General features: G+C 44.2%; 1 protein-coding gene across 1 annotated transcript in view; it reads right to left on the bottom strand.

The window, feature by feature from the left end:
• Positions 1 to 1,695: 1,695 nt before the first annotated feature.
• The window catches only part of LOC138363497 (putative ammonium transporter 1), a 12,188-nt gene continuing 1,844 nt past the window's right edge, over positions 1,696 to 12,039 (bottom strand). The window contains exons 2-9 of the mRNA XM_069322846.1: positions 4,706 to 4,795; positions 4,181 to 4,403; positions 3,475 to 3,673; positions 3,104 to 3,340; positions 2,787 to 2,898; positions 2,317 to 2,553; positions 2,081 to 2,185; positions 1,696 to 1,943 (exon numbers count right to left, since the gene is read on the bottom strand). Coding sequence (XP_069178947.1) covers positions 1,696 to 1,943; positions 2,081 to 2,185; positions 2,317 to 2,553; positions 2,787 to 2,898; positions 3,104 to 3,340; positions 3,475 to 3,673; positions 4,181 to 4,403; positions 4,706 to 4,795 — 1,451 coding nt within the window. The remainder of the gene's footprint in view (positions 1,944 to 2,080; positions 2,186 to 2,316; positions 2,554 to 2,786; positions 2,899 to 3,103; positions 3,341 to 3,474; positions 3,674 to 4,180; positions 4,404 to 4,705; positions 4,796 to 12,039) is intronic.

The following is a 12,039-nucleotide window of genomic DNA, read 5'->3' as shown; positions in this document are numbered from 1 at the left end:
TGATGAGTCTGGTGAATGTTGTGTCTGGTAGGTGATGATTCTGGGGGATGATGTGTCTGGTGAGTAATGATTCTGGAGGGTGATGATACTGGTGGATCATGTGTCTGGTGGGTGATGATTCTGGTGGATGATGTGTCTGATGGGTGATGATTCTGGTGGATAATGTGTCTGGTGGGTGATGATACTGGTGGGTGATGATTCTGGTGGATCATGTGTCTGATGGGTGATGATTCTGGTGGATAATGTGTCTGGTGGGTGATGATTCTGGTGGATGATGTGTCTGATGGGTGATGATTCTGGTGGATGATGTGTCTGGTGGATCATGTGTCTGGTGGGTGATGATTCTGGTGAATGATGTGTCTGATGGGTGATGATTTTGGTAAATAATGTGTCTGGTGGGTGATGATACTGGTGGATCATGTGTCTGGTGGGTGATGATTCTGGTGGATCATGTGTCTGGTGGATGATGTGTCTGATGGGTGATGATTCTGGTGGATGATGTGTCTGGTGGGTGATGTGTCTGGTGGGTGATGATACTGGTGGATCATGTGTGATTCTGGTGGGTGATGATTCTGGTGGATGATGTGTCTGGTGGGTGATGATTCTGGTGGATAATGTGTCTGGTGAATGATGACTCTGGTGGATGATGTGTCTGGTGGGTGATGATTCTGGTGGATGATGTGTCTGATGGGTGATGATTCTGGTGGATGATGTGTCTGGTGGGTGATGTGTCTGGTGGGTGATGATACTGGTGGATCATGTGTCTGGTGGGTGATGATTCTGGTGGATGATGTGTCTGATAGGTGATGATTCTGGTGGATGATGTGTCTGGTGGATGATGTCTAGCAGGTGATGTGTCTGGTGGGTGATGTCTCCGTTGGGGAAATGTCTTCACTTCATAATTCCTTTATGTTTTCCTTACTCCTTTCAAACATGTTAAAATCATTTCTTATGTCATCTTACATCCAGTTAGGTAGTAATCCACAGCAAGTCTATAATCTTATGGGCCATCAAATCATCAAGACCAGACAACAGGAAGTAATTATCCGAGAATAGGAAACTTATTGATAGTTAAACACTTGAATATAACCCATTAAGAACAATGCAAATGTAAAAAAATGCACAATTAAAGTGCATTCGCGATGGCAGTTCTTGGAAGACTGCCGGGCGAAGGTATGTGGCTAGGCACATACTTCAAGTCCCTCCATACTTCATACTTCATTCCAGTCCCTACTTTAAGTCGTAAAATATGCTCGCCATCTTTCTCTGTCAACATCCTTCACCTTAACGTAATTCTTGTTAAACCTTTAGTTTATCAGGTTTCTTACTAAGTTCACCGAATAAAAAAATATATATACAAAAATATATATAATATATTTCATGTAATTAGTGCAGAAAAATAATATAAATTAATTAAGTCAATTTACCGAATCAATACAAGCAAGCTTTAATGTCGAAGAACCAACAGAGAATCTCAGAGTTTTGAGGTTTCATAAGTAATGACAAACACACATACTCTCATAAGTAATGACAAACATACACCCACTTTCATAAGTAATGACAACATACACATACTTTCATAAGTAATGACAACATACAAATACTTTCATAAGTAATCACAAATAAAAGATAATCTTAAAGCTTTGTGGTTTCGTCAAAAGCCTCATTGGTGTAACAATGAGGGTCTTGACCACGTTAATCTCTGGGTTCAACGAGGACTCGCAGATCATAGTCTCCCAGTCGGACTGTGAAGCCAGCTTCAGAGACACTATTGTTGGAGTTCAAGTGGTTAGCTTCGTGGTTGTTGAGGGACACGACGGGCGAGAGGTGGGATGGGACTGGTCCTGCACGACTCCAGTATACAAGGTGTCCAGGGACTGGAGCTGGGTCCTGGGAATTAGTCAAACCAAATTCTTCAGGGGCAGACATGTTGGGTGGAAGATCTGGAAAATAATGGATTAGATGAATAGTGGAAAATGTTGATAACAAAACTGTATGAATTTCTATGATGCATTTCAATTTTATCAAATAAATAAACATCACACACAAAACTTTAAAAGCAACTTAGTTGACAACTTACTTGAATTCCTCTTGTTCTCCTGAGTGTTTACGGATCCATCGTACTGGCTCTCCAGCCAAGCGTCAGCTGGGTAGGCTGGCTCCCCGTGCTTCAAGATGTCCATTCCTGGCGTATAGATATTGTTAGAGATATAGAACATATACAATGTATAATGAATGCGTTCATAACACTAAAAATATAACAATTATCAATTATATAATACAAAAGTGAAAACTTTATGTATTATCTTCACTTGCCTGCAATTTCCATTTCTGGAAGCACCCTCAAGAGGCCGAGCAGCCTGAGAGAACCAAACATAACTAAACAGAGACCACCAGACCAGGCCACTATGGCCAGCGCCCCCACTATGTTCCAGGCGAGGACCTCCGCGCTGCCCCCGTACACAATGCCACCATCCTGGAAGAGGGCCACAGCAACCAGCCCCCACAACCCACCTCCCATGTGTACAGCAACAGCATCAAGTGGGTCGTCAACTGTGGAAGAAATATTTATTAACTTTACATCCACAACCTCAACAGTCCCAATATGCACGTACGCTTCCCAATAATATAAAATTTTATAAATATTATTATTTAAGTATATGCCATCTACAGAACATAACGTTAAAGTTAAAATATTTCAAACTCAAGTTAGATAAAACTGGCTACTTGTTGCCTTCTTGAGACAAAGTTAAGAAAACTGAGCGGTGAGAGAAGCAGTGACGTACCCTTCAACTTGGGCAGAAGGGTGTGGATGGCGAGGAACACTGATCCACCCACTGTACCAATGACACTGGCACTCCACGGCCGCACAACGTTGCACCCGGCACTGATTGACACCTGTCATGGAAACATGTCCTTAAGCATTGGATAAACAAACTCAGACATATTGCAAGTAACACCATTTTGATAAGAAATTTGTTATGTTATCATAATACTAAGTTAAGTTTAAATCAAACGTCTGTCAATGAAAATTTACAGCGAGCAGAGCCCATCATACTAGCACTAATGGACTCCCGGCCACACAGCGCAGAGCGGTACATACCATGCCAGCGAGAGAACCATTAAGAGCCATTAGGAAGGACCAGGTGGACTCCCTCCCACACAGCACAGAACGGTACACCAAGAGCACAGCGATGCCTCCTGAAGACGCCGAGATCACAGTGTTAAAGACAGCCTTGGCAATGGCTACAGCATCACCCTCGTGGCTGATGGACGCTTGGGACCCTCCGTTGAAGGCCAGGAACCCGAAGAGCAGGATGAAGCCTCCCAAAGCTGCCAGCTGGAAGTTCAAACACAACTTTACACCTCCACCTTGACGTGTAATATTTGTATTAAACATGATAATCCACAAATATTTATATCTTGCTTCATGACTTCAGATAATAATATATTACCACTGTTCTATGAACATACCGGCACAGAGTGTCCACGAATCTCCTTGCCCTTGGGTCCGAAGCGACCAATTCTGGGCCCAAGAATTACAGCCCCAACAAGAGCTGCCACCCCCCCTGTGAGGTGGACGACGCCAGAGCCACCGAAGTCCTGGTAGTGTTGACTCTTGAGCCAGCCAACGTCTGACCAGGTCCAGTGTGACCCACCGGGTACACCACAGCTGTACAAACACAAATATTATCATAACTGAGCTGTTACAACACACAAACATGATTAAAACACGGCACACTACAGCTGTACCAACACTGCTGTATTTTATAATGTATCTATTAATTCCGTGGGAAATGTACTATTGTTTGCATTGCCTTTTAAATTTATTGAGAAACACATAAAGTTTAATTATAATGATCAGTGTTAGGCTATTATTGTCTAACAAATTGTCTTTCTCTCAAGATTGCCCTGTTAAGGTTCCTCTCAAATATTATCTAAACTATATAAATAAAGCCTGTGAGTAAAGTTATTTATTCATTGACCACTAAATAGTGTAAAGTATCCTGCTAAATTTGAAACATACATTGAAGGCATTGAAGGCACAAATATTATCTAAATTATATAAATAAAGCCTGTGAGTAAAGTTATTTATTCATTGACCACTAAATAGTGTAAAGTATCCTGCTAAATTTGAAACATACTTTACAGAGAGAAAGAGGCTTCACACCCACCTGACAGCACGGTCGTGTAGATGAGATAAGCATTGAAGGCACACCGCTCAGCCATCGACCCCGAGATGATGGTGGAGGCTGTGGTGGCGATGACGAACTGGAAGAACCAGAAGGCCAGGTGCTCGTCCGACAGCCCGTACGACGCCCAGTACTCTGTACCAGAGAAGCTGTTCCCGCCTCCAAACGCCAGCGGGAACCCCACCAGCCAGTACGCTATGCCACCAATGACTGGGGAGAGTAACAGGGCAGATGGTTAGTACAGGGTGGGGACGATTGTGGAATTCATATCATTATTACTACGTGAGGCTTGGTGGGAGGAAGTCGGTTAATTGAATACAGAGAACAATTTAGTATATAACACCAGCAGATGGAAAAGCAAAAGCAGGAAATTACAGGAATACAAGAGTCGGCAAAGTTATATACATTGAGTGCTTACTTTAGCTATGAGATAGGAATAAAAAAATCATGTGCTGGTTCACCAGACATAAGCCAGATACGATAACAAATAACGAAGGTGTTTGATAACTTACAGACATCGAGCATGTTCTTGAGAAGGATGTTGGTGGTGTTCTTGGACCTTACGGAGCCTGCCTCAAGGAATGCGAACCCGGTCTGCAAGACTGAAATATAAACAAATGTTAGTCAAAAGTACAAATTGCATTCCAAATACATTATTCTAAGCATAATAAAACAAAATCTAACACACAGATTATTGTACGTCTATATACAACTATAGATTTAATGCAGCTGCTCCAGGTGGTTGAATGTTGAGTTTGATGTGCAGGGCTTCAGTTGCTTCACATAATAGTAAGTGATGCAAAAGTGGCATTTCTGCACCTGTTCCACATATATGACACCCTTTAACTATTGGGTTTATTACCTCCCAGCAGCACTTGTAGCCAAGTCTTAGTTTGTGTATGGCTACTGCAATGTCCCTGTATAGCTTTTATCCAGGGTTGAAAGAGGATTGATTGATTGATGAAGATTAAGCCACCCAAAAGGTGGCACTCGCATTAATAGCCCGTAAGTGGTGGCCCTTTTGAGCCATTACCAGTATCAAGATCTGATACTAGAGATCTGTGGAGGAGCAAGTGCACCCTGCGTGACGGGAGATGTCTCCCGTGTTGAAAGAGGATTGCCCAGTGGCTTTGTACCACATCGCGGTGGGTCTGCCTTCCGTTATATCTTGAGGTTATCTTGAGATGATTTCGGGGCTTTAGTGTCCCCGCGGCCCGGTCCTCAACCAGGCCTCCACCCCCAGGAGGCAGCCCGTGACAGCTGACTAACTCCCAGGTACCTATTTACTGCTAGGTAACAGGGGCATTCAGGGTGAAAGAAACTTTGCCCACTTGTTTCTGCCTCGTGCGGGAATCGAATCCGCGCCACAGAATTACGAGTCCTGCACGCTATCCACCAGGCTACGAGGCCCCTGTTACTTTGGCTCTGTGGCGACTTTTGACAGTCAGGAATATTTTCTTCTTGATTTGCTCCTTAATCTGTGAGAAACTTGACGGTATTTTTACCTGTACCCATGGTGGTGTTAATTGTTTCTCATATAACAAAATACACTCATTAGCGTCCCCTGCCCTCGTTAGCCTAATTGGAGAATAAATATTTACCTCAGAAATTATCCCTAATAATCTGTAAGTGTAGTTCCTTCCTCATTACCTCAATCAGAATTTCTCTGCAATCCTAAGATTAGTTTCAGGGCTTCGTTTCGCAAAATTTCTAACTAAATCACCAGCTCTGTTCCATTCGGGTTTGAAACTGGTTCTTGGGTTATGGAACAAATTATCAGGTAACCTAGTAGTCGTTGGATCACTAGATTGTTTCAAGAGTAGGTTAGACACAGATATGAGTGAGTTTGGGTGGGTATAAATAGGAGGATGGGGGAATAGGGGCTCGACCCCGAGTCCTTTGCCCATACCTGTACAAGGACTTGACATCTTCGTTCAGGTCGGTGTTCTATCCCCGTCCGTCTAAGTAGTTAGGAAATGTATATGTTTATCTCTCAGAATGTTCGGTAATATGTTTACTGCTTGTGATGTGTGTCTATGTATGTATTAACACGATGTACTGAACGGGGTGAGAATAGCTTGAGCTACCTCATCCCTTTATGTGTATTTTACCTCAATAAACTTATTTCAATTTCAATTTCCAAGTAGTTGGGCACCATTCCTTCCCTCCGTCCTATCCTAAATCTTAATCCCTTCCAAAGGTTATATTGTCCTAATGGCTTAGCGCTTTCTCCTGATAATTACTTTACCTCTCCTTATCCCCAAGTGTGACCTGAGAACGTAGACTACTCTGCTGTTTCACAAGGGATCAGGGTATATTATTTGTTCGTCGAGTTTCAATATATTCCTTTATATACATGCGTTAACCAGCGAATGTTGTTACATATTTATGGTTAAAACTGTTCAATCTTTCAATAACCAATTTGCTCGATGACTCGCCAATCATTGTGTGACCGTTCCACCTGTCCAACCTTGTTACTGTTTAACGTACTTCTTAACGTAATTCTTATGGTGTTTACGGGTTATTCATGCCCAGGCCACCTCTTGGGTGTCTTAATCTTTATCAATCAATATCCACAATATCCAGGATTGGCTTTGGCTCGACGTCGAATCGATGTTGATGACGTTACTTTAACGTTGAATTGGCGTTGCTCTTGGATAATTGTTCCCACTGGGGTGGGTTCATTACAACGAGGTCATTACATTACCATAAACTACCGCTTCATAGCGATATATGAACCTTCATTTGTTTCATTAAGAGAGAGAGAGAGAGAGAGAAGATTAAGCCACTCAAAAGGTGGCACGGGCATGAATAGCCCATAAGTGGTGGCCCTTTTGAGCCATTTCCAGTATCAATAGATGATACTGGAGATCTGTGGAGGTGCGACTGCACCCTGCGTGACGGGAGATGTCTCCCGTGTGTTTCATTAAGATAGAGATAGATATATAAAGATTAAGCCACCCAAGAGGTGGCACGGGCATGAATAGCCCGTAAGTGGTACAATTTTTTTTCCCCAGTGTTCTGAGGTTGCATTTAACCATCAAGCTGTTATCGTGGGGGAGGATACTGCTTCACAGTCTTTATGAGGGTGTCCAGCTGCTGGACACCTTTGTTGACCAGGAGAGTGGCTGTGTTGATGGCTTCAGGTTGGCCACTGCATGATTCAGGAACTCTTAAAGCTCTTCTAAGGTCATTGGTTGCTTCACATTCCAGAAGATAGTGAAGTAATGGCTTTTCTGTGACAGTTTGGCAGAAGATGCACTCTCTCTGTCGGGGTTCACCAATCTCCCAGTTGCATCTGTAACCTAGACGTAGTCTATATAGCCTAACTGCTATTTCCCTGTGGATTCCTTTTGGGATATTTAACCTTTCTAATTTGGTTGCCTGAAGATACCATGTTGCAGATGGCGAACCTTCAGCTATTCTCTGGTGCAGGTAGGCTTTGTTGAGATGTGAGAGTTTTTTGGTGATGATGTTTTTTATGTTCTCTAGGCTGGGTTGAATTGTTTTATGTATCACTGGATGACGAGTTGCCAATTTAGCAATTTCATCAGCTTTTTCATTTAATGGGATTCCAATATGGGATGGGATCCAGTTTAAAGTTATGTTGAGGCCTTTGCCTTTAGCGACTGCTCCTTGATACAAAATGGTGGTAATTATTTCCACATTATCTTTCCATTGTTTTTGTCCTAGTATTTGAAGTGCAGCTTTTGAGTCTGTGTGTATGATTGCATTTTGAGTGTTTTGTGCAATCACATATGCGAATGCCTGTTGTATGGCAAACAGCTCAGTTTGGGTTGATGATACTAGTCCTCCCAGTCTCCAATATGCCTGAACGCTGGTCGTGCAAAGAGCAGCGCCAGCACTCTCATTTTCTGTGTCCACCGATCCGTCTGTGAAGATGTGGGTGGCTCCTGCTACTGCTATGCTATACATTTGCTCTTCTATTATGCGCCTTAGGATTGTTGGATCATAGGCAGCCTTTTTCATTGGGAGACTTTCTATACTATTTTGAAAGTAGGCTCTTCCCACGGCGCGGAAGGAGTGTAATTTGGGTGTGGATGATCACCCTCTCTATCAAGAATCATGTTTTTTAAATGTAGTCTGTTTAGGACTTTTCCTGCTCTTGCAACCCAAGAGTTTCTATTGTTTTGGCCTAGTCCAACCACCAAAGCCTGCCGTACTGGGATTGGATCAGAAGAAATAATTATCTTACTGATAATTGTAGCTGTCCTTTGTGATATTCTTTCTTGTAGAGAGGGCAAACCCGTCTCCAGTCTAAGAGTTTCAAGCCTGGTCCACATGGGGGCTCCCAGTGCAGCTCTCATAGCATTGTTTTAGGCAACTTCAAGCTTTTTCCACTGTTGGTGTGATAGATTTGTGAGTGCAGGTGCGGCATAATCGATCACTGAACTGACTGCCTGTACATAGTATGTGCGAAGGACTTGCAGATTGGCTCCTCCAGAAAGGGAGGTTAGCGACCTGAGGATTGCCGTCCGGGCCGCAGTTCGCTCTCTCAAGTATGTGACCTCAGCATTAAAATTCATGTGTTTGTCCAGGATGATTCCTAGATACTGATAGGTGTCGACCCATTCTATTGGTTGACCCTGTACTGTGAGTTGGATGTTGGGCTTCGCTATTTTTATGGGCATGGCCTTTGACTTTGAGGGGTTGAGTTTGATCCCAATCTGTTTTGCCTCTTTACTGATGCAGTCTAAGCATTTGGGTGCAAGGCGCGCCGCATCCCTTCCTTTTATGATGATGACAAAGTCGTCCGCGTAGTTTAGCAGCCTGCAGTGATGTGGGAGTTTCAACCTCATTATTCTTTCCATTAAACAGTTCAAGAGAAGAGGGCTAAGAATACCTCCTTGCGGTGTGCCATTTTCATGTCTTTTGTACTCAGAGACTGTGCCATGAAGTTTTACTCTTGCTTCTCTGTTTATGAGACAGTTTTTGGTCCAGGAGAGCAGGTTGCCTCTGACCTCTTTGTCAATGAGGCAGCAGAGAATAGCTGGGGCGCTAGTCAGTTCAAAGGCTTTTTCGAGGTCCAGGAATATCAGCATTCCTGGTCTGTCATTCAAGTGGGCTAACAGAGTTGTAATACATTCCACTGTGCCAACCCCTCTTCTATAGGCATACATATCATGGTGCAGTTTAGGCATTTTCCACTCCAGTCTGTTGAGTGCCATTCTGTCAGCCGTCTTGGCTGCACAGCTTTGGAGAGAGATGGGACTGGGATTAGCTGGATCTTTGGGTTTTGGGATCGGCACTATGTCTGCTCTATTCCAAGCAGAAGGTCTAGTTTGAGAAGTCCAGGCTAAATTAATTAACCTTAGGTAAGCAGCGTCTCCCTCTGGGCCGAGGTTTCTAATCATTTTATAGGTTATTTTGTCGGCTCCAGGGGATGTATCCTTGGAGTTTTTCTTAGCCCGATTGAGCTCATCCAGTGTGAAGGGGGCATTAGTGTCAGGGACTTCTTCACATGCTGTAAGGATTCTGTGCCACCTTTCTTCCTCTAGTCCGGTCTGTACTGCTAATACATCTGGTGGAAGTTGATTGCTGGCTGCTCTCTCTGCAAACCTGGTTGCCAGTACTTCGGCTTCCTGTTGAGGATCTTTGGGGTGTGGAGCTTTAGGTGTTTTATTCCCTTTGGCCCGGTGAATTTGCTGCCACATCTCCCCGAGAGAGGTGTGTTCATTCAGGTGTGAACACCATTCTAGCCACTTTTGTTCTTTTATTTGTCTGGTCTCTCGATGTACATGTTCCTTGACCTCACAATGTAAGATCCTGTTGCGGTCACTTGGCTGCTTTTTGTATAGCTTTCTTGTTCTATTGAGTCTATGGTTGAGTTCTTTGACACGTTCGCAATAGTACCAATGATCTTTATGGTGTCCGGTGGACTGTTTTTCAGTGGGATTGAGTGGTTGGCTGCACTTTGAATCGCTTTGACAAATTCTTGTTCTGCCTGATTAATGTCTTCGGGAAGATCATAGTTTCTTTGCCACTCTGAAATGAGGTTTTGAAATCGGTCCCAGTTTGCTAAAGCAAAGTTCCAGGCTTCAGATGGAGGCGGAGGTGGGGTGGGTAGGTCTAACTGAAGATCAATTTGGACCCCATAGTGGTCGCTTGTGAGTGTGGGCTCAACTGACCATGTTGCTGCATCTCTTAGGGAGGCTGAAACGAAGGTTAGGTCTAACCTGCCTCCTTGGATGTGGGTAGGTTCATTCTTGTTTAGGATTTGTATTTCTGGAAGCTGGTCCAGTAGATGTGTAATGTGTATGCCGGCTTCATTTGTTTTGTTCGAGCCCAGTGCCAATCGATGATGGGCATTAAAATCTCCACAAATGATTGTGTTTGTTGTTGTCGCGTGTCCAAATAACACAGAGAGATCCATTTCGGCTTGTGGAGACCTGTACACATTGAACACTTCAAGTTTGTCGTGTCTTAGCTCAATGGTGACTCCCATTACCTCTGTCCCTGCTCCACAATTGGGTGGGCTGGTTATGGATTTGGAGATCAGATCACATTTTACATAGATTGCATGTTTCATTAAACAGTTTGAAGTGTTATATGAACAAGTCGTCAGCTGTCCTGGAAGCTTCCATGTAGTGTCATTAATCAGCCATTATCCCCAACCACTTGGGCTGGACGGTAGAGCGACGGTTTTTTTGTTCTTAATACATTACGTACATCTGCATTAGTGCAGCTACCCTAGACTATATGAAGGGGCACGAGAGAAATCTCCCGTCACGCAGGGTGCAGTCGCACCTCCACAGATCTCCAGTATCAGTCTTGATACTGGTAATGGCTCCAAAGGGCCACCACTTACGGGCTATTCATGCTCGTGCCACCTTTTGGGTGGCTTAATCTTCATCAATCAATATGAAGGGGAGTACAGCTGCCCTAGACTATATGAAGGGGAGTACAGCTGCCCTAGACTATATGAAGGGGGAGTACAGCTGCCCTAGACTATATGAAGGGGAGTACAGCTGCCCTAGACTATATGAAGGGGAGTACACCTGCCCTAGACTATATGAAGGGGAGTACAGATGCCCTAGACTATATGAAGGGGAGTACAGCTGCCCTAGACTATATGAAGGGGAGTACAGCTGCCCTAGACTATATGAAGGGGAGTACAGCTGCCCTAGACTATATGAAGGGGGAGTACAGCTGCCCTAGACTATATGAAGGAGAGTACAGCTGCCCTAGACTATATGAAGGGGAGTACAGCTGCCCTAGACTATATGAAGGGGAGTACAGCTGCCCTAGACTATATGAAGGGGAGTACACCTGCCCTAGACTATATGAAGGGGAGTACAGCTGCCCTAGACTATATGAAGGGGGAGTACCGCTGCCCTAGACTATATGAAGGGGAGTACAGCTGCCCTAGACTATATGAAGGGGAGTACAGCTGCCCTAGACTATATGAAGGGGAGTACAGCTCCCCTAGACTATATGAAGGGGGAGTACCGCTGCCTTAGACTATATGAAGGGGAGTACAGCTGCCCAAGACTATATGAAGGGGAGTACAGCTGCCCTAGACTATATGAAGGGGGAGTACAGCTGCCCTAGACTATATGAAGGGGAGTACAGCTGCCCTAGACTATATGAAGGGGGAGTACACCTGCCCTACACTATATGAAGGGGGGAGTACAGCTAACTTAGACTATATGAAGGGGAGTACACCTGAGTAGCGAAGATGAGGACTACAACTGCGCGCGCCATCTGCCAGGTGGCACTCACGTGAGTGGCACCTGGACAGATGGTGCGCAGGTGTCTAGTCCTCAAGGGTTTTGAGGGAATTTCCCGGAAGTTTGGCGCGTGTCGGAGGTAAGTGGAGCGAGCG

This window comes from Procambarus clarkii, chromosome 11, assembly GCF_040958095.1.
Source record: "Procambarus clarkii isolate CNS0578487 chromosome 11, FALCON_Pclarkii_2.0, whole genome shotgun sequence".
NCBI classification, from domain to species: Eukaryota; Metazoa; Arthropoda; class Malacostraca; order Decapoda; family Cambaridae; genus Procambarus; species Procambarus clarkii.
Note: the sequence above shows the minus strand (reverse complement) of the source record. Positions and strands in the feature narration are given on the sequence as shown.